The following is a 23,249-nucleotide window of genomic DNA, read 5'->3' on the forward strand; positions in this document are numbered from 1 at the left end:
CAAAAATCTGAGTAGAAGTAATGCCTGTGAATTCTGTTCCTGACTCATTGAACTGAATCTGTCACTTACCTCTACCCAAATCAAGGAGGGCAAGATATGATTATTTCCTCTATAGGAGAAATTAGACTTGTTTCTTCAATGAGGATATTGATTCCCCATGGTCAAAAAGCAGATTTCAAGTTGATCTCCAACAAACTCTGATTCAGAAATTCCTGGAGGTCTGCATTTGTGTGTGTGTGTGTGTGTGTGTGTGTGTGTGTGTGTGTGTGTGTATGTGTATGTGTGTGTGTGTCTGTGCGCGCCCATGCGCGTGCATAGGCGTGCATGCACATGTGCACAAGCGTGCATTTTTTGATCAAGGCTGGCATTCTATCAGTTGAGCCATAGTTCCACTTCTGGCTTTGTGGTAGTGAATTGGAGATGACTTTCCTGCCTGAACTGGCTTTGAACTCAGATCTCACTTTCCTGAGGTCTACAGATGTGAGCCACAGGCACATGGAAAGAGATCTTCATTTTGAGGCTTCCTCAATTGATTCTGAGGCAGGTGAAGAAAGAAGGAGGAAGAAGAATTCCTAGACCAAAGTTTGAGGAACATAGATGTAGTCCACCATCTCAATACCTGAAGGTGACCCACAGAAAGCGTACATTGGACAAGTGCATTGGACAAGGCTGGGGTCAACCTTAGGTTTCACTTATAGAAGCTGTGGGTGCCTGAGATTACAGAGGGCTCAGTGGAAGTCCCAGGCAGGAAAGTGGCATGAAACCATATTTGAGACAGAGAATCCCCACAGGTATGTTTGTCACACTCACTCCATCAAACCCTGGGAGACAAGGAAGGGTGAAAAACCAACTCCAGCCAAGGCTCTCCTGTGATCTAAAGCTTATGTTCATAGTAACAGAAGTTTAGTAGCCATGAGTTAACATGAGATACTGTATAATCACTCTTCTTTGCTCTCTTGTTTTCTCCCTTCTTTCTTCCTTTTCTTTTCCATCCTCTATCCCGCCCTCCTCTTTTCCTCATGATTCCCTCTCTTCTTGTTTCTTCTTTTCTTGCCTTCCTTTTCCTTCTAATTATTCTGCCCTCAATATTTTCTCTTATCTCCATCCCTCTTGGTCACTCCACTTCTTGCTCAATCATCTCCCTTCCCCTTTCCTTTCATTTTGGCTTGCTCCTGGCCCATGCCCTCTGTTGCCTCTGTAGGTATTACGCCATCTGCTGCCAACCTCTGGTTTACAGGAACAAGATGACCCCTCTACGCATCGCATTAATGCTGGGGGGCTGCTGGCTCATCCCCACGTTTATCTCTTTCCTCCCTATCATGCAAGGCTGGAATAACATTGGCATAGTGGACTTGGTGAGTATCCATATCTACTGTTTTCCTGTCTCATCAATGTTGCTTAGAATTCTAAATAAACAAATAATGATAAACTGGGTGATAATCTAAGGAAGACTGATTGAAATTGGAGACTTTTTTTAAGATAACCTTTAAAATAAATTTTATCAGTGATGGGGCTTGAACTCTGGTCCTTGAACACTGTCCCTGAGCAATTTGCTCCAAGACTAGAACCCTACCATTATGAGCCATAACACCACTTTTGGTTTTCTGGTGACTAACTGGAGATAAGAATCTCATGGACTTCCTTGCATGGGTTAGCTTTGAACCATGGTCCTCAGATCTCAGCCACCTAAGTAGCTAGGATTACAAACATGATCCACCAGGGCCCACCTTGATAATATTATCTCACATAGTCACTCTTTGGCCAAAGTGTAAGGAGAGTTCTCTGAATTTGCTTACCAATTAAACATGAGCTTTTGAATTTCTATGTCACCTTTATGCCATTCACTCTAGCAAGAATCCTGCTATATTTGTTTAGCCAGAATTATTTCTACTCAATGTCTGATGACGTTCTCCATCTTTCCCCTCAACCCCTACCTGAGATCCAGTGACCTTGGTCTGTCTTCAGAAAGAATTGTGATTGATTTGTCTGTAATCTTTCTTACATCCTGATTTTTCTTCTTAATAGTTCTCCATCCACCTGTCTTCACTTCTCCATGTACCTTAGCCTCAAATTCCTGCTTTTCTTTGTCATATGCAGAATTGACCTCGCAGTCTTTCTCTTCTACTGCCCTCTTGTAGTATTCACTATAACCCATCACAGTAATGCTGAATAAAATCTGCCTTAAGTAATTTAACAAGTGTCACTAATAATATTTCCCTTTAAAGCCAGATAATCCTAACAATATCATTTTGAGAAGCATATACTTATTTCCACACTTTACAGGAGAGAAAATCGAGGCTCAAAAGGTTAAATAACATTTCTAATGCCCTGCAACTTACAAATAGCAGAACAGGGGCTAAAAGCTTAGCAGTTAGATGATAGTGCCTGAGGTATGTTATATGTTGCATAAGGATTTTATCCCATTTTACACTGTGAGCCTGTAAGGCCTGCAGTGACCCAGAGAAAACATATCATCTGTGGGAAGGCTAACAGAAAGTATTTGCGAGAACTAAGCCCTAAGCCATGTTCTATTACTTTTCAACTATCTAAAGGACTGTAATGAGAAAGCCAACTGCTCCCTATTAGAAAGGAGTGTCCATAAATATCACAGCATGTCCTGTGATATAAGTGTCAGGGAGTTTTCTGTCCCTGTATATTGATTTTCCATAGAAATAAAAACAATAGGATGCTTTGTGTGTATGCATACACACATACGTGTGTGTGTGTGTGTGTGTGTGTGTGTGTGTGTGTGTGTGTGTGTGTATATATATATATCCCATATGGAAAAAGAGACAGATGGATAAAAGTATAAAGAGGAAAAAATCGTATAACGAGCTGACATGTAATTATAAAGGTTAAGAAGTATCTGTAATCCTAGCTACTTAGGACGCTGATACCTGGAGGATTATGGTTTGAAGCCAATCTTCACAGAAAAGTCTGCCCACCCAGTAACTGGCAAAATTCTAGATAAGAGATATATCTTAAGTGCTGGAGTACCAGCTGTAGGCAAGAAAGCTGATGAGAGCATGAGGTAGAGCTCAAGCAACAGAAGCTCCTTCAGCCTATTTCCTACTCAGGTTTTGAATTGGTTGCATGGAGCCTTACATTAGGGAGGGCAGTCTGCTTTATTTAATCTATGAATTCAATGGTAACCTCATCCGAAAACTAGCTTCCCACCAATATACTACCAAATGTTGGGTTATAACTCAGTAAAATAAACCTTTGAAAATAACCACCTCACCCTGCCTGGCCAATTTTGAAGAGCCCTCCACTCCAATCTAGCAAAATGACCAAAGCTACAGTCTAGATTCACTCACTACAGCATACTTTTCTAAAGACCCTGTCAGACTGTCATTCTAACATCAGTCCCAGGGCCCTGTAGATGCAGGAAGAAGACCAAGAGAAGAAGAGAGACTGAACATGACAGGCCAATGGGCTTCCTCACTCCACACTGTTCTTAGCCCCTATTTCTACTTTTTCTTTGTCCATAAAAGCACATTTAAACCAACACCCAGGCCAGGACTTCAAAACCCTAGAAATGCTAAAAGAGGCAGGAGAGTGAAGTAAAGTGAGGAGCCATAGAGGAACAAATATGCAGATGTTTTCTTCAATTGCCTTCTATGTCTTTAGAACTATCAGTTTTATCACTCTTGGAAGAAAGTGAAATTCAAATTTCCAACAAATATTATCCCCAAAATAATTGTCCATGAATGTTGTGCATTTATATCAAGTCCATGTTCATTATCTTTTCCTGTGAACTTCACTTAGCTCTCACATCGATACTGTAGAGTCCATTGTTTTATAGATCACGAAACTATGTATCAGAAAATAAATTATTAGGCAAAGTCTTGGTAAGAGATGGTAATAACCATAGCTTAACCAAGGTTTACTAGATTCCAGAGTCTAGGTAAAAATTACCTGTTACTGGAGATGTTTGAAGGACATGCTTTTGTGCATAGGAATTTTTTTTTTTGTCAGTGCTCAGGGCCTGAGCACTGTCCTTGGACTTTCTCAAGGCTAGAGCTCTACCACTTGAGCCTCAGCACCACTTCTGGCTTTTTTTTTATGTATGTGGTACCGAGGAATCGAACCTGGGTCTTTGTGCATGCTAGGAAAGCACTCTAACACTAGGCCAAACTCCCGGCCCTTGCATAGAAAATTTTTAATAAGGGCTCTGCATTCTTTTTTATATTACGGAATTTTTTAAATTGATTTTTACATCATATTTCAAATGACGTGTTTAACAAACAAGTATTCAAGAAGGGAATCTCTATAGGAAATTTTTAATAAGGGCTCTGCATTCTTAATTTCTGGTATAGAATTCCCATAGATAACAATCTAGGAGGTTTCTTTACACCCTTGAGGGTAAATTAGAGACATGCCCTATTTACTTACCTGCACCAACTATATAGGTGAAGCATCTGCCTACCATAAACATGACTTATATGCATCTGTCTCCATACATTCACACACAACATCTGCTGAGAGAGAAGTACCACCCATGTGATCATATCATTCAGTGACGATTCTTATTGTTCTCAGCGTTCACATTTTATTCACTGCCAACACTGAACTAGCACACACTGAATATTTACGGGAAACTCAAGATTAGACTCCTCCAAGTCTTTGATTACATTTTTATTAGCCAGTCAATACCTAGTACTATTTTGTGTTTTTCTGTTTAATGACACTGATTTATTTCACATCATTAATTCATCATCACTGAACTAAAGGCCACAGCACTGTAACTCCGGCCTGAATAGGACCTGTATAAGGCATGCATCTTTCTCTATAACATGTATCACAGCCCTTTTGCAGTTAGGGCAACATATTATCCAGTAGAATAGGTGACATATTTAATAGTGAAATGGACAATTAAAAAATGCTAAAATGCAAAATATGCAGCAGGAAAAGGATAAGGACACTTTATCTTTTAGTAGAACACAAAGCATTATTTTGATTTCAGTTTGGATCATGCCTCTCAGGCAAGTCAAATTTCTTACATCCTTGCTTGTACGTGTATGTAAAAAAAAAAACAATGAAAGCTTCACACACAAGTATTGGCTTTTGGAGCAAGTAAATAAATTTTAGTGAACAGTGAACCTATAAGTATGCAGGCTATGAAAAATAAGGATCAATCATATACCCCCAACTATAAACCTGCCCATACATGAAAATATAGAAAAGACTCAGAGCAGGATTCAAGGGAGTTTTCTTTTTTTTTTTTTTGCCAGTCCTGGGCTTGAGCTCAGGGCCTGGGCTCTGTCCTTGGATTTTCTCAAGGCTAGAGCTCTACCACTTGAGCCTCAGCACCACTTCCGGCTTTTTTTTTTCTATGTATGTGGTACTGAGGAATCGAACCCAGGTCTTTGTGCATGCTAGGCAAGCACTTTAACCACTAGGCCAGACTCCTGGCCCTTCAAGGGAGGTTTTTTTGTTAAGTCAAATCATTTGTGCTTTTACATCTAGACTTGTCAGAAATGCATTATTTCCTCCCTAAAGTTGACCAATTATCTACCACATCAACCATTGCAAAGTTATTAATATTCTGCTTATCTGTAAAGTTATAATATTTTCCAAATTCATTGAGCTAGTCAAGAAATATCAGTTGTGTACTATATTATGTTGGTATGCAGGAAATCAATGGTGAAAAGAATTTCAACTTTAATTGCACTTAAAATCTAGTAAAAAGAAACTGAAATATATTTCAGTTGTAAAACCCAAAAGCCATGAAAATAATGAGTGAGAAGATGTCTAAGAAATAGCAGATCAGTAAAGAGGAACAAGCATTAAAAAAGGAAAAAAATAGAAAATATCTAAGATGTCAAGTTAAAAATAAAAAGTAAAAAGTAAACAAGGAGAATTTTGTTTCTGGATATAATTGGAACTATTTATCCATGATAATAAGATAAAATAAAAACATACTGCATTAAAAACCAATTAGCAGATATTGTGATACATTCCTATAATATAACCAGGAGGAAGAAGCCAAAGGATTGCATGTTTATGGCCAATCTGGGCTACACAGCCAGAACTCTGTTCAAAGTAAGCACACAAATGAACAATCATTAGGATAAAGTAGAATACTACTTGAAGTTATTGGACAAAACCAAGGCAAATAAGACTTCCGTGTCTGTTGGGGTGGGGTCTGACTAGCAGGCACAAAGCCCCAAGTTTCAATTCCAAAATTACAAAAATGGATATATTACTATCATTATTTACTCTATGTCATCTATCATATAGATCTACCTCTCATATATAGAGAGAGATAGACAGTTGAATGGAGAGAGCGAAAGAGAAGAACAGAAAGCATGAGCATGACAGATTTTTCAGAAGCTATGACATCAGAGAAGTTTGCTGCTGTTTTCCTGATTCATGGATAGGCAGAGGATGGATAGGAATCAGGCTTGTGGCTGTCTCATTGAGCTGGGAGAACAGTTTGAAAGTTGAAGATGTCTAGATGCTTGGGATTTGAGTAAGTGTAATTCCAAAGATGTGAAACTTCAGAGGTAGGAGCCTAAGATTCAGAATATAATTTTTGAAGTATTTGTTTATTTCTAAATTGAAAATGTCTTTAAGAAAGAAAAATTCCGGGGCCAGGAGTGTGGCCTAGTGGTAGAGTGATTGCTTAGTATTCACGAAGACGTGGGTTTGACTCCTCCGTACCACATACATACAAAAAAGCCAGAAGTAGTGCTGTGGCTCACGTAGTAGGGCTCTAGTTTTGAGAAAGTTCAAGGACAGTGCCCAGGCTCTGAGTTCAAGCCTCAAAACTGGCAAAAAAAAATTCAGGAAAATAGATCCAGAGGAAAGTATCATGATGCAGCATGTGTGTAGGATACAAGAGCATTGAATATTAAAAACAACATATACCTCTACATAGATATGTGCAAATAACAGCATGCAGGCCAAAACAGAGTAGATAAATGTAGATAGAGCATTACAGACCCTTGTATTTCCAAGGAACAGATAAAATGTATTAAAAAGACTGCAGTAGGCCTGATGAGGTGGCTCATGCCTGCAATCCTAGCTATCCAGGAGGCTGAGATCTGAGGATCATCGTTCAAAGCTACCACTGAAGACCCATGAGACTAGAAAACTGGAAGTGGCACTGTGGCTCAAGGGGTAGGGCGGTAGCCTTGAGTTGATGAGCTCAGGGTCAATGCCCAGGCTCAGGGGTAGGGTAGTAGCTTTGAGCTGAAGAGCTCAGGGACAGAGCCCAGGCCCAGAGCTCAAGTCCCATGACTGACAAAAAAAAAAAAAAAAAAAGACTGCAGTAGGATTTATTCAGTAATGTATCACTGTGGGGGGTGGGGAGGCAGGAAACCTTAACAAGTAAAAATCCCAAAACAAAAAATTTATAGAAGGAATAAAATATGGTATTTTAAAAATAAAAAATTAGGGGAAAAGAGGACCAAAAAGACAAATGAGATATACAGAAAACAGTAAGGTAGTAGACTTTAAACCAAGTTGTGATACACAGAGCAAATTTCAACTGATTAAATTCTGCAAAGGAAAACTGCAAACAGAAAAGACTGAAGAAAAATGTAAATATATTCTGCTGGAAGAGAGTTTCATTATATAAAAATAATGGAAAGATTAGGGATAGAATAATAGAATTACTAATTTTTAAGAAGCTTTATAGGTTTATTATAAATTATAAAGTAAAACTTAAGTAATATTGCTTGAAATAAAGGCTTCATAATGATAAGTTCAATAGGAGGACAAATAAGAAAAGATACTTCAAAAAATGTTAAATGTGGGCTGGGAGTTTGGCCTAATGGTAGAGTGCTTGCCTAGCATGCACAAAGACCCAGGTTCGATTCCTTAGTACCACATACACAGAAAAAAGCTAGAAATGGTGCTGTGGCTCAAGTGGTAGTAGCGCTAGCCTTGAGAAATCCCAAAGACAGTGCTCAGGCCCGGAGCTTAAACCCAGGACTGGCAAAAAAAAAAATAAGTTAAATGTATGTATAACTTAATGTGATTGTAATTTTATTAGTTGTGTATTCATTTTTATATATAAATATTTCATTTATTGAGGTGTGTATTCACATGTAATATAATTTTCTTATATAATTAAATACAGATAATTACTTTTAATTATAATGATATATATTGTATATTATTATTGATATTGTTAAATAGCTAATTCTAGTATATATTATATATTAATAAATGATTTGATTATATTAATATATTGTCTGCTAGGATATTACTATAACTGTAATAATATACATATTATAATGTAATTGCAATATAATTCATATTATAATATGCATATAATTGTAAATAATATAAAATGATAAGTACATATACTTTGCTTGATTTTTATTTTTCTGATCCTTTTCTGATCTTAATTCACATGTAATATAATTTAGTTGTATAATTATAATTTAGTTATATAATTACATAGAATAATATAATTATAGTATAATCATAACTGTAATGTTATGACTCCATAATTATGATTTATATACATATATACCATTTTCTTGATATTTATTTATGTGTGTATGCATAGTGTCTGAAATTCATAGACAACAGATGATTAGGTTAAACATTGCCTTTCACACAAGGGCTATTAACAGCAAAGGTTGAGGACCAAGAGCTTTCAGTTGAAAAGTGTTCCCAATTGAGAGAAAAGTCCTTCAGTCCTTAAAAAGAATCTAGTGTATCACAGTATCAAGGACAAATGAAATTGTTTTTTTTTTCCAGAAATGCAATGTAAGGACATACAGGAACATGTCAGTAGTGTCATAAATGAACTTAATAAACATTACTGATTCTACAAAATCTTCAACAAACTAAAAATAGAAGGAAACTTCCTCAATTAAATTGGAATTGTTTTTTAAGAAAAAACATTGTATTCTATTGAAAACTTGTTCCCTACGAATGAGAATGAAGCAAATCTATCCATAATTATAATTTTTCTTACTAAAAATTATATTTAAGATTCTTTTCCTCCTCTTTTTTTTTTTTTTTTGGTCCTGTGGCTTAAACTCAGGGCCTGGGCTTTGTGCCTAGCCTCTCTGTGCTCAAGGCTAGATCTCTACCACTTAAGCCACAGAGCCACTTCCAGCTTAAGTATTTTATGAAGGATACAAGTCTTATGGACTTTTCTGCCTGGGCTGGCTTTGGACCACAATCCTCAGATCACAGTCTCTAAGTAGTTAGGATTATAGGTGTGAGACATGGGTGCCTGAGTGATATTTTCTTTATTAGCATGTAGTCATTGTACAAAGTACATAGTTTTATTGTGATTTTTCCATAAATGCATTTAATGTACTTTCATGAAATTCATCCTCCTCCACTCTTTCTTACCCTCACTTTTAGAGATAGTTTCAAGTTCAATAATGCAATATAAAAATATACTATTATTGAAAAAGATGAATGAAATGTCATTATATGGAGATCATGCAAATATTCATGAAGAAAATTAAAAAGGTCTAGAGACAAAAATATCAATTAATACCTGGCTTACCAAAATTTGTAGAACTATTGTCAGGATAAAATAAATAGCTCCCTGAATTCTACAAGCCAGCAGCAATTCAGAAAAAGAATTTAATATGATACAGTGGAAATAAGACATGCAACACTTGTATGAACAAATCTAACAAATGTTGTGCATGACATTTTACAAAAAAACTATAAAGTATTATTGAAACAGATTGTACAAGATTTATATAAAAGGAAAGAATTTATTCTAAGTTCATAAATTAGACATAGTGAAATGTCAATTTTCCTTGATCATTTTATTCTAATGCCAACCAAAATCCATGAAGAATTTTATTTGTTTAGATTTGATAAGCAAATACTGACATAGGATAGCCAAAGCAATCTTTAAGAAGAGAAGCCACACTTTAAAGACTTTTATTACAAAATAGCCAAAATTAATAGTAGCAGAAATTAAAATCTTAGAAGAATTAATGAAGATGCATTATGCTCATAAACAGGCATGTTGAACTGAAATCCCCTTGTACAAGTATAGGAGGAGGAAACTGGAGAAAGGAGAGGAAGGGGTGACATTGCCTTAAAGAATTGGAGTCATTGCCTGATTTAGAAAATGTTAAAGCCCTCTGAACAACATCGTAATAATTAATAACAATAAAGTTATACATAAAAATCTTAGGACGTTGAGATCTGAGGATCTTGGTTTGAAAATCAGCATGGGCAGAAAAATCTGTAAGACATTTATCTCCAATTAGCCAGCAAAAAGCCAAAAGTGGAGTTGTGTTTCAAGTAGGAGAGTGAAAAAGCTAAGGAATCCTGCTGAAGCCCTGAATTAAAACTCAGTATCAGCAAAAAAAAAAGAAAAACTAATTAAAACCTTACAAAATTAGTAAAAAAAAAATAACCTCTTCTCCAAAAATAGTAGTGTAGAGATAGAAAAATCAAGAAAGTAAAAAAGTAAAAAAAAAATCAGACATAGAGGCATGCATATACAGTTCTCTGATTCATGACAGAGAGTATGTTTCAGGGTAACTGGAAAGAGAAGTCATTTTATTCCACAGTGCTAGGTCAGTTGGCTATCTGTAAGGTGAAAATGTAATTCTTCTTTTTTTTTTGCCAGTCCTGGGCTGGAGCTCAGGGCCTGAGCACTGTCCTTGGACTTTCTCAAGGCTAGAGCTCTACCACTTGAGCCTCAGCACCACTTCTGGCTTTTTGCTATGTATGTGGGGTACCGAGGAATCGAACCCTGGTCTTCATGCATGCTAGTCAAGCACTTTAACCACTAGGCCAAACTCCCGGCCCCTGAAAATGTAATTCTGTCTCCTACATCATTTCATTCAGAAAAAAACTAATTCCAGGTGGGATGGAGTGATGTAAAAACTGATCACAGCATGGGAAGATATAATTTATGAAAACATTTAAAAATGGTTAGATATGAGAATATACCAAAGAGTAAGCAGACATTTCTTACACAGGTAACAAAAACGATAAGCAAGGGATTGGGTATGCGGCCTAGTGGTAGAGTGCTAGCATGCACTAAGACCTGGGTTCAATTCCTCGGTACCACATACACAGAAAGAACCAGAAGTGGTGCTGTGGCTCAAATGGTAGAGCACTAGCCTTGAGAGAGCCCAAGGACAGTATTCAGACCCTAAGTTCAAGCCCCAGGACTGGCAAAAACTAACTAAATCAATAAATCAATAAAAATTACTAGCAATGGGCCGGGAGTTTGGCCTAGTGGTTAAAGTGCCTGCCTAGCATGCATGAAGACCCGGGTTCAATTCCTCGGTACCACATACATAGAAAAAAGCCGGAAGTGGTGCTGAGGCTCAAGTGGTAGAGCTCTAGCCTTGAGAAAGTCCAAGGACAGTGCTCAGGCCCTGAGCTCAAGCCCAGGACTGGAAAAAAAAAATTACTAGCAAAAAATTTGGAACTCCTACTCAACAGGATTGACTTGCAACCATAATTTAACAAATACATATCCAGAATACAGGGCACATATTAACAGTGACAGCTGAGCACAGGATTTGTGGATACTGGTGATATTCTATAGTTTGATTTAAATAATGGTTGCACAGATATATTTGCTTTGTTATAATTCATCTATCTGTATATACATTCAATACTCATCTACTTCTTAAGTATCTTTCTTCAACCAAACATATATCCACAAAGAAGGCTGAAGAATCATATATGTCAACTGAGTAGTAGCGCATTTAAAAGGAAGAGAGAACACGACCGTGTGGAGATTGATCATTGGACCCTGGCAGTTTCAATAGAGTCATTGGGGTGGGTAGATAAATGGTCTAGGATCAGAAGACAATGGGAGGCAATGAGTATTACCAAGGTACCAGCTCGGATTGGGTTCAAGTTTTCACATATGACCATGTTCAGTTCATATACACGAGTCTCCCATCATCCATGGGGTTCATATTGCAGGACTTTGGCTAGATGCTTGAAACCAAGAAAAATGTGCATGTGTTGGTGAGTGTGTATATATGAATATAGGTATGTGTTTATTTCTACTCATATACACATGTGTGTGCACATATGTGATGTTTTTCCATTTTTACAGAGCCATGGTAAAGTTTGACTAATAAATCAGGTACAGTAATAGATAAACAATACTCACTAATAATAGAGTAATCACAACTCTATACTGTGCACACTTCTGTGTGCTTTGAGGTAGTTTTTAAATAAGCCAAAGGTAATGAATACATAGTATTGTGACCTTAAAAGTCAAACTGATGGGCTAACTCAGTGCTATAAACAGCATGGAGACACCTGGCAGTTGAACTCACAGATACAAAGGAACTATTGATTCTTTTCTCTTAGGATTCTAAAATATCTATGTAGGTTTTCTTTCTCCTAAATCCCCAGTCTCTTCCTGATCATGGTGCTACATCAGTACAATGTCCATGGTTTATTTTTTCTTTCTGTTGTCATTATTGTTTGTTTCACTGAAATTCTGTGCTGCGGGACCATAAGAAAAACAACGATTTGTTGATAAAGTGTCTTCCTTTTCCTTTTCTTTCCCCTTCTCTTCTTTGATTCTTCTCCTCCATTCTCTCCTTGTTCCCTTACCTCCTCATTCCCCTCCCCTCTGTCTTAATCCCCCCTTCCTCTTCTTTTCCATTTCTCCCTCCTTTCCTTTTTCCTCATCCCCTCCCCCTTTCCATCCTTGTTTCCTTCTCTCCCCCCCACCCCCCAACTCTCAGATAGAGAAAAGAAAGGTTAACCACAACTCTAACTCTACGTACTGTGTCTTCATGGTCAACAAACCCTACGCCATCACCTGCTCAGTGGTGGCCTTCTATATTCCCTTCCTGCTCATGGTGCTGGCTTATTACCGCATCTATGTCACCGCCAAGGAGCATGCACACCAGATCCAGCTGCTGCAGCGGGCAGGAGGAGCCCCTCCTCCCCAGACTAGGTCCCAACCTGCAGACCAGCACAGCACTCACCGCATGAGGACAGAGACCAAAGCTGCCAAGACTCTGTGCATTATCATGGGCTGTTTCTGCCTCTGCTGGGCTCCCTTCTTCATCACCAATATTGTGGATCCTTTCATAGACTACACTGTTCCTGGACAAGTGTGGACTGCTTTCCTCTGGCTCGGCTATATCAATTCTGGGTTGAACCCCTTCCTCTACGCCTTCTTGAATAAGTCTTTTCGACGTGCCTTCCTCATCATCCTCTGCTGTGATGATGAACGTTACAGAAGACCTTCCATTCTGGGCCAGACAGTCCCCTGTTCCACCACAACCATTAATGGCTCCACACATGTGCTAAGGTGAGTGTTCAGGGTAAGGAGGGGTAGAGAATCCAACTTCATCCCCACAGCCACACAGTACAAGCAACTTAATAAGTGTTTTCTACTTCATTTAGTGGTAAGATGTTAGGTTAAGGGGTAGAAACGTGAGCCTTCAGTGGAAAAGACTTTATGATCACTCGCAGTGTCCCTACTCACCAGGTCTGTCTGGAATTGTTTTTCAACTGTATAAATGCTGCAGTTGACAAAGTGTAGACAGTTAAATGTGTATACAGTTGAAGTCATTTCACTTAAATATTGAAGGGTAAAGGATAAAATAATCTTATTTCCCCAGTATGAATAATAATTTTACCACTCAGGGTTTGGGACAATTGGACACAAGACATTTATAGGCTTGAACTCATAGGAAGTGCTCATAATATTAGTAATACCTTTGATAGTAGAATTAGTAATAGTTGCATATTGCCTGATAAACTCAGATGTCAAGTAAATAATATGATATGAAAATAAAGAAAGATGTAATTGTGCAACTGCATCCAATAAAAGATACAATAGAGGGATGAACAATTTTGGATGGATTTGGGAGGTGGAATGAAGCTAATTTGGTTTCAGGATCTCAGAAAAGCATTTTATGAGTTTGAGACAAGGAGGTATCAGGCAAGCCAGCCAGCCAGAGAGTAATGTGAGGTAAATGGATTATGAAGGTGAGAGGAGACACAGATGGAAGTCACACAGGCTTGTGGGAATGGAATGCTTAATGTCTAGTTATGATGCTTCTTTCATGTGAATGTTTTTGGCCACGTCAGCTTGAGTCGTTCTGAGCTAGGAAAAGCCATGTGTCATAAGTGTATTTATTCTGTAACTAAGATGAACTATCAATGATAATTTTTTTTCTCTGATATACAGAGGGATTTCTAAAGAGCAATCTTTTGTTCAGATAAAGTACTTGATTTTTCTGATGATTCTTTTCAGCTGTTCTTGGAAGGTGAAACTGGGTTTTCAGTTGCATGTGTGAGAGAAGAGAAAGCAGGAATGAGACTTTGCAGCTGCTCAGAAGCATAAATCTAAATTTTACCTACCAGTATGAGCAGATTTGTAGCTAAAGCATGGCATGGTATTGGGATTCTAGTAGATGGAAGAAACAACCTCAAAGGATATTTCTCTGGAAAGAGTGGTGTTCTCTTTTTATATTTGTTTGTTGCTAGTTCTGGGGCTTGATTTCAAGAACCTAGACACTGTCCCTGAGCTTCTTTTGCTCAAGACTAGTGTTCTATCACTTTAGCCACAGCTCCATTTCCAACTCTTTCTGAGTAGTTCATTGGAGGTTAAGAGTCTCACGGATTTCCCTGCTTGGGCTGGCTTTTACCATGATCCTCGGATCTCATCCTCCTGAGTAGCTAGGTTTATAGGTGTAACCCACCAGCACCTGGCTGGGATTCTTTTAATCATTGTGCCTTAGTGAATATCACAGAATCTAACCACCACAAAGTATGTGTACTAGAACTTCTGTGTGGGTGCCAAGAGAGAGTTGTGCTATTTAATCTACCAGTTGTCTAAGTGCAGCCTATTGACCATTTATAAACAGCATATGTTCAGGCAATGTATTTGATATATTAGTTATTTTGGAGTTGATTGGATCTACTCTATAGACACAATCATAGAAGGAATTTGGGAGTTTGTAGGGCAGCTCAAGAATAGCTAATTTTCTAATACCATACTATTTTTCCTTGCTGCTTTTCATAATTTGTAGTGTGACTATCCAAGAGAAGTCGCACTTTCCATACTAAATTCCTCAGACTTCTTCATGAGGTCAGCAAAGTGCCAGCAATTGATGGAAGTTATTCTTCTTTTGAGAATGGGGAATCTGATAAGTTTAAGGATAGCCTGTGTAGAAAAATAAGAAAAATCCTTTCAAATCTAAATCTATTACAGGTTAACTCTGATGGGGACAGAAATTCTGTCTGGTTGACTCATTGCACATTCCCTGAGATATATAGGAATTTAAACTCTTAATGAATAAATGAAAAACTCAAAAAATTACTTCTTTTAGCTTAACATAGCTTCAGAAAAAATAGCATTTTTCTTTAAAATCCCACAAATTTTAGAGCATCAACAAATTCAGACCAAGAAATATAAAAACAAAACAAAGCATGTTTCTTCTCCACAAATGTTAGTCATTTCCAGAGACAAAGGTTCACATAAGTCAGTTGATATCTCCAGTGTATTCATAAACCTTCTTTAAAACATGCAAGTTTATAGCTTCTTCTCTTGTTATTTAATAAAATGGGCATAGCCAATGTGTACTATGTTTTTCTGCCACTACCATTGTATTGTGGTGGTGTTTTTTTTTTTTTGGTGGTGCTGGAGTTTAAACACAGGACTCCCCACTTACAAGGCAGGCAGTCTATTACCCAAGCCACACTTTCAACTATTTTTGCTATAGTTATTTTGGGGATAGGGTTGCACTTTTTAGCTGGGCTGGATTAGAATCTGTATCTTCCAGATCTCTGCCTCCTGAGTAGCTAGGAATGCAGGCATGAGCCATCGGAGCCAAGCTGTAACTTCAACAATACATGTTGGAGATGATTCCACAGGAGAACATATAGATATTCTTTTTTAACTCCTCCATAATTTTCTGTACTAAAAATACATCTTAAAATATATTTCATTATTTCCATTAGTAGGCGTGTAGGTGTTCCCAACTCCTGCTATAACAAAATGTACTATTCTGATGTCTTTGAATACATTTCTTCTCTTTTTAAGATAGCTATTGAAACTGCAATTGTTTTATTAATCTTGATGTCCAGCCATGACTTTTATATTTACCATAAAACAGACCTGCTGGCATCCTGTATCAGTTCATATTCTCATCAAGAGGGTGTGAGAGTCTTCTTGATTCATCTCTTCCACCCATACTATGATCAATGTTTTGTCATTTTGTTAATTTTAAAACACTTATGTAATTTTCATTTTACCAGATAATTTGTCAGGTTATACCTATTTTAGATTAGTTCTTGACATTCTATCCTTATATAAATTGCATCATTCTATGCTTGACTTGTGAGAATTTCATTGTATTTTTTCTTATTAATTTCTAAGTGTTCTTTATCATATTCTAGATATCAGTTCTGTTATATAATTGGCAAACACATCTTCCCCATCTTACTGTTTATTTTAATTTTGGTTAACTTTACTTGTGGTGTGTGTGTGTGTGTGTGTGTGTGTGTGTGTGTGTGTGTGTGTGTGTCTATGAAAGCTTGAACTCAGGAGCCTAGACTCCATCCCTCAGCTTTTGTACTAAGACCAGCATTTCCTCATGTTAGCCTCGACTCTGCTTCTGGTTTTTGGTGGTTAATTAGAGATTAGAGTTCCCAGGTAGGTGGCTGGCTTTGTAGTGGTTTCCTCGGATCTCCATCTCCTGAGTATCTAAGATTACAGGTGTGAGCCACTGGTGCTCAGCTAGGTTAACATTTGTCTTATAGATGTTTTGAGTTTTATTGATAATACTCCTGCTTCGCTTCTATAGTTAGCTCAAGTTTATTCTTCCTTCCTTCTTTTCTCTTTCCCCTTCTCTCTCCCTCTTTCTTTCTTTCTTTCTTTCTCTCTTCCTCTTCTTTCTTTCTTGTTGGTCATGGGGCTTAAACTCTGGACCTGGGTGCTATACCTGAGCTTTCAGCTCAAGGCTAGGACTCTACTACTCAAGCCACAGAACCACTTCCAGTTTTCTGGTGGTTAATTGGAGATAGAATCTCATGGACTTCAGTTCCCGGGATGGCTTTGAATTATGATCCTCAGATCTCAGCCTCCTGAGTAGCTAGGATTGCAGGTGTGAGCCACCATTGCACTGCTGGGTTGTTCTTTCTTAAAGCTCTTCCCACATTATTTTTTAAATATATTGTACTTCCTTGATTTTCCTCCAAACTCACTGGTAATACAATTAATCCCCCTTCTAGTCCGAGTGAAAAGGTCTTCAGGGTGTGATCCTTGCAACTTTTCTCAACTCTGGCTGGCTTTGTGGAATTGCATGGCATAGGATTTCAACTTCTATCCTTATATTGTTATCTTCTGAACATTACATTTTGATCCTAGCTCTTTCCTGCACTGCAGACAGAAGATCTGATTTACTTCCTAAATAACCACATATAGACATCTCTGAGGAATCTCAAATGTAATGCAGCCAAAAAGAATTCTTAGTTCTGTATTCCTCTCCTTCCCAGCCACAAGTTTCTAGAATTTTCCTTTGTGTTTATAAATGCAGTCATTTCCTACTGTGTTACTAATTCTAGATACTTTTTTATTATAATGTATAGAGGGGTTACAGCTACATTCCCCAGATAGTAGGTGCATTACTTCTCACACATTGATACTCCTTCTTATGTTTTTCCCCATTTTCGTCCCCCCACCCCTCCCAATCATCTTGTTTTCCCCCTTTCCTTTCCTATTTCAAATGATCAAATAAATGTATATACAATATGCCAGGTAACGAAGTCAGATACTGTAACAGTATGAGATTAACCAAAGGGCAATAGAGGAGAAGAGAAATAACATAGTACATTAAGAACAACAATCAAACAAGATAAACCTCTTGTTTCCTTATCCTAGAGATCCTTTCGTTTAGTCTCATCCCATATGACCTTATGAATCTAGGTTCTGTGCTATTGTAATCCTCTGCTAGGAGAGTCCTAGATGTGTACTAATTATTACAAATGAGGGAAACGATTGAGCCTATGTTCATTTGAGTCTGGCTTGCTTCATTTAATATGATTTTTTCCAAGTCTTGCCATTTCCTTACAAGTGGGGCAATGTCACTGTTTCTGATGGCAGCATAGAATTCCATTGTGTATAAATACCACATCTTGTTGATCCAATAATCTACTGAGGGGCATCTAAGTTGATTCCATATCTTTGCTATGGTAAATAATGGTGCAGTGAACATCGTTGTGCTAGTGGCTTTAGTATGTCCTTGTTTCTGGAAGTTTGGGTAAATGCAAAGGAGTCCAATTGCTGGGTCATAGGGGAGCTCTATGTTTAAAGTCTTCTTCTGTCATTGTGATCGTTCCTAGAAACATAGTGACAGCAATTAGCGGTAGTCCTCCTTCGTTGTGTACAGATTTGTTTCAAATTATATTTTTATTGACTCAGTCCCTTGCTTTTTAACCTTTCAGTTTTTTTTTCTATGTATGTGGTACCGAGGAATCGAACCCGGATCTTCATGCATGCTAGGCAAGCACTTTAACCACTAGGCCAAACTCCCAGCCCCAACCTTTCAGTTTTTAATCTTATTATTTCTTGTTTAAGAACTCATAATTGTTATGTGTCCTTTTTAAATCATTGATCTCGTGTATATATTTTCCTCTTTTTCTTTTATGTATTCTTTTTATTACTCTTTCTTTTATTTTTAAGTTTCATTTTTTAAAATGTTTTATTCATTTTTCCTTTGTATCACTTTAGGTCACAGTTATGGTCACTCTATTCCTTTCCTTCATTGCTATATTACTCGTACACTCCTACATTACTCTTCTCTTATTTCCCCTCTTGTCTTCATAACATCTTTCTATCACTGGTCCTTTGTTCATTCTTCAATTTTCATAATGCATGGATCTACAATTGATTGTTGTTGACCAAGGCTGTATATGTATTTGTTCAATTATACTGTAGGTCCAGAGTGATTTAAATCTCATAGAGATTGGATTGTGTGGTTTTTGGTCATAAAACTGTGATTGGTAGTGGTGTTAGATTTGTTTGTTAGTGTACAAAGAGGAAGAGTGAAAATACCAGTCAAAAATTGTGACCCTCTATAGTCTGGGCAGCTATAGAACACTAGGTTGGTTATATCTTAAAATTGTATTCTTGTGTGGTATTAGTCTTACTCCCATTTTCAAATGGGCAGAACAAAAAAATCAAGAAAAATGGCAATTTTATTAGAGAAAGAACTAACATACAAGTTGGGAAGGCTTCAAACATTAAAAAAGAATCAATCAAAGTACAACCAATGAAGAACTCACATTAGAATCATTTAGCAGCCTAGTAAAAACACAGATTCCAGGCGCTATAGCTATCTTAGGGAAGGGCTACTAAAATGATATTGCTACCAAAATGAATATTAAGAAACACAGAGTTCAAGAATTAAAATTCTAGGTTTTCATAGCTTAGAATGGCCAGTGTATGGTGATATTGGCCATGCCAGGATTTTTTTTTTACAGTTTTTAGGTAATTAATTAATTAATTTTTATCGTAATGAAGATATACAGAGGGATTATACCTATATAAGGCAGGTAATGAGTACCTTTATTAATGCTACCTCCCCCCTTGTTTTCTCTGATCTTTTTCTCCTCCCCATCTTCCTTCCACACATGTTGTGTAGTCTATTTTCAACCTAGTGTCTATTGAGTATCACTGTTGAAGAAATTCACCCTTTGTCTCACATTTCTTTTGCCTAATCCTTCCTCTGCTTTTTAGTTCAGATATTCCAGTACAGAGCTGCATTGTTTAACATTGTAGGCAGTAGTTTCATGGGGCTATTTACATTTTAATGTAGACAAGATAAAAAGAAAAAAATCTAAAAATTCACTTCCTCTATAGGAAGATGAATATCCCAGGCCCTCATGTGCTGTCTACTGGATTACACAGTGAAAATACAGACTGACCAAATTTTGAGGTCAACAAAAAGCTTGGTCATAAATAAACTAACCCTAACAGGTGTCTGTGTAAATCTTTAAGTACAATTTCAGCACATTTAGATCTACATATGGAATCAATGGAAAAGAAAAATAGAAGAGAGAGAAACTGACATGAGAGAGAAAAAGAGAAATATGGCCCTTTCCCTTCAAAACAGACAAGAAGGAGTCAAATTCTCCATGTTGCCTTTATAAATAGTAACAGTTCCTACATAAATGTACAGTTGTATTTAGATCCGTAGTCAATATTTTTTGTCAGTCATGGAGCTTGAATTCTGGGCCTGGATGCTGTCCTCAAGCTTATCAGCTAGAGCTAGAGCTAGAGATATGTGAGAGCTCAACCACTTGAGCCATGGCACCACTTCCCCTTAATTATTTTTCTCTTCCACCAGACTGTCAGTAAAAGAAAACAGATCACATCTCTCCAAAGTTTATTCTCTAAATTTCCTTCAACATAGGGACATTACCTAATTAATGTATTTATCGAAAGAATCTCTATTGTCTAACTACATTGTATGTTGGAATAAGTTTTCACCAGTTCAAGAAGAATGAATTTGCTTGATAACTCTTTTTATCACTATAAACTACTTATTCTCATTGCTTCTACCCATAAGGGTATCTCTCATAATTTGTTTACATTATTTTATTATTTTGTGCATGTTGTAGGAGCTTTAACTTAGAACCTAGGTGTGTTTCTTAGCATTTTTTTTAACTTAAGGCTAGTGGTTTTACCCACTTGAGCCACAGCTCTACTTCCAGCTATTTGCTAGTTAATAGAAGATAAGAGTATCCTGGACTTTTCTGCTTTGGTGACTTTGAACTACGATCCTCAGATCTTAGCCTTCTGATTAGCTAGAAATACAGGTGAGTCACCAGTGCCTGGATTTAAAATGTTCAGTGTGTGTGTGTGTGTGTGTGTGTGTGTGTGTGTGTGTGTGTGTGTTTCTGTGTGTATGAAAAGAATTTTCTTGCAAGGTAAGTTCTTTAGGAAAAGAAAAAGTAGAGGGCTGGAAGTTCAACCTAGTGGTAGTATTCACCTAGCATGTATGAAGCTGGATTCATTTCCTTGATACCATGTACATAGAAAAAGCCAGAAGTGCTGCTGTGGCTCAAAGCCCAAAGACAGTACTCAGGCCCTGAGTTAAAGCCACAGGACTGGCAAAAAAGAAAAAAAAAAGAAGAAAGTAATGAAGTGCTTTGTTTAGTACTTTGTTTCCAAAGAGCATTATCTTTGAAAGCACTTTGAATTACTAGGAAAGGAATCACAGTGCTTGGTACTTTGAAAATATAGGAAGAAAGGGGGGGGGGGCTATGTTTAGAAAGTACTTTACTTACCAGGAAAGAAAACGGTTTTCTTAACCTCCAAGAACTGAGGAAGACAGCACTATGTTTAGAAAGGAGACCAAAATAAGTAATTTCAACAAAAGTCTAGGAAAGAAGACTGCAGTTTGCTGAGAAGCAAGTACTGTATGAAAGAAAGAAGGTGCTTAATTTGAAAACACTTGATTTGGAAAGAAGTGAAAGAAAAAAAAGTGCTATGTTTAAAAAGTGCTTTGGTTTAGCAGGAAGGAAATCAACAGTGCTTAGTTCTTTGGAAACCTAGGAAGAAATTAAGCACTTTGCTATGAAAGAGAAAAGGGAAGTGCTTTGAAAGCCAAGAAGAAAAAAAAGAATGGGAGAAAGGAAGGAAGGAAGGAAGGAAAGAAGGAAGGAAGGAAGGAAGGAAGTTTGTTGACAATTAAGTGAAAGAGAGAATATCCTTGATATAGAAAGTACATTGTTTAAAAAGAGAGAGAGCACTATCTTTTTTTTCATATATTTTTATTGTAATTAATAGAAGGGTTACATTATATTTGCCAGATAGAAGGTACATTAATTCACGAACATTGATACCCTTTCTCATGTCTTGGGCCCCATTTCCCTCCCCCCAACCCCCACCCCTCATCTTGTTTTCCTCCCTTCCTTATCCAATTTCAAATAAGCAAATACAAATATATCCAATATATCAGATAACAAATTGAGATACTGTAACAATATGAGATAATCAAGGGATAGCAAAGGAGATGAGAGATTACATAGTACGTTAAGGACAACAATTACTCATTATATGGCTTTTGTTTCTATATCCTAGAGGTCCTTTCATTTAGCGTCATACTATATGGCCTTATGTATCTAGGTTTTGCTCTATTGCAAATCTCTGCTAGGAGAGCCCAAGGTTTCTACTGATTATGACAAATGAGGGAAACCATTGAGTCTATGTTCCTTTGAGTCTGGCTTACTTCACTTAATATGATTTTTTCTAAGTCTTTCCATTTTATAACAAATAGGGCAATGTCATTCTTTCTGACAGCAGCATAGAATTCCATTGCGTACAAATACCACATCTTGTTGATCCACTCATCAACTGAGGGACATCTGGGTTGGTTCCATATCTTTGCTATGGTAAATAGTGCTGCAATGAACATCATTGTGCTAATGGATTTAGTCTGACCTTGTTTCTGGACAATTGGGTAAATGCCTAGTAGTGGAACTGCTGGGTCATAGGGGAGCTCTATGTTTAGTCTTTTGAGGAACTGCCATACTGCTTTCCATAGTGATTGAACAACTTTGCACTCCCACCAGCAGTATAGTAGGGATCCCTCCTGGCCACATCCCCTCCAACATCTGTTGTTACTAGCTTTCTTGATCCTGGCCATTCTAACTGGAGTGAGGTGGAATCTTAGAGTTGTTTTATTTGCATTTCTTTTATGACCAGAGATGTTGAGAATTTCTTCATGTGTCTATAGGCCATGTCTGTTTCTTCTTCAGAGAAGACTCTCTTTAAGTCTTTGGTCCATCTTTTAATGGGATGGTTGTTACTTTGGAGATTAGTTTTGGATTGATTCCATTTTTTGAGCTGTTGATATATTTTAGATATGAGGGCTTTATCCGTTGTGTGGTTGGTGAAGATCTTCTCCCATTCTGTAGGCTTCCTCATTAATTTACTAGCTATGTCTATTATACTTAATGGTGAAAAGCTAAAGCCATTCCCTCTAAAATCAGGAATGAGAGAAGGATGCCCACTCTCTCCACTCCTCTTTAACATAGTTTTAGAATTCCTAGCCAGTGCAATAAGGCAAGAAGCAAGCATAAAGGGGATCCAAATAGGCAAAGAGGAAGTAAAACTTTTCCATGACATGATTCTGTATTTAAAGAATCCTATAGACTCCACTTCCAAGCTCCTTGAGCTGATTCAAAACTTTGGAAGGGTAGCAGGTTATAAAATTAACCCTCAAAAATCAACTGCCTTCCTCTATGCCAACAGTGAGAGGAATGAGGCAACAATCAGGAAAGTAACTCTTTTTTGC

The 23,249-nt window shown here is 37.3% G+C and overlaps 1 protein-coding gene across 1 annotated transcript in view; it reads left to right on the forward strand.

Annotated features, from left to right (window-relative positions):
• Htr4 (5-hydroxytryptamine receptor 4) overlaps positions 1 to 23,249 on the forward strand; it is a 166,733-nt gene that overhangs the window by 126,011 nt on the left and 17,473 nt on the right. Inside the window, exons 4-5 of the mRNA XM_090332184.1 lie at positions 1,202 to 1,355; positions 12,672 to 13,246. Of these exons, the coding sequence (XP_090188310.1) occupies positions 1,202 to 1,355; positions 12,672 to 13,246 (729 nt within the window). The remainder of the gene's footprint in view (positions 1 to 1,201; positions 1,356 to 12,671; positions 13,247 to 23,249) is intronic.

Source organism: Megascapheus bottae, chromosome 4 (assembly GCF_031878675.1).
Source record: "Megascapheus bottae isolate mThoBot1 chromosome 4, mThoBot2.hap1, whole genome shotgun sequence".
Classification (NCBI taxonomy): Eukaryota; Metazoa; Chordata; class Mammalia; order Rodentia; family Geomyidae; genus Megascapheus; species Megascapheus bottae.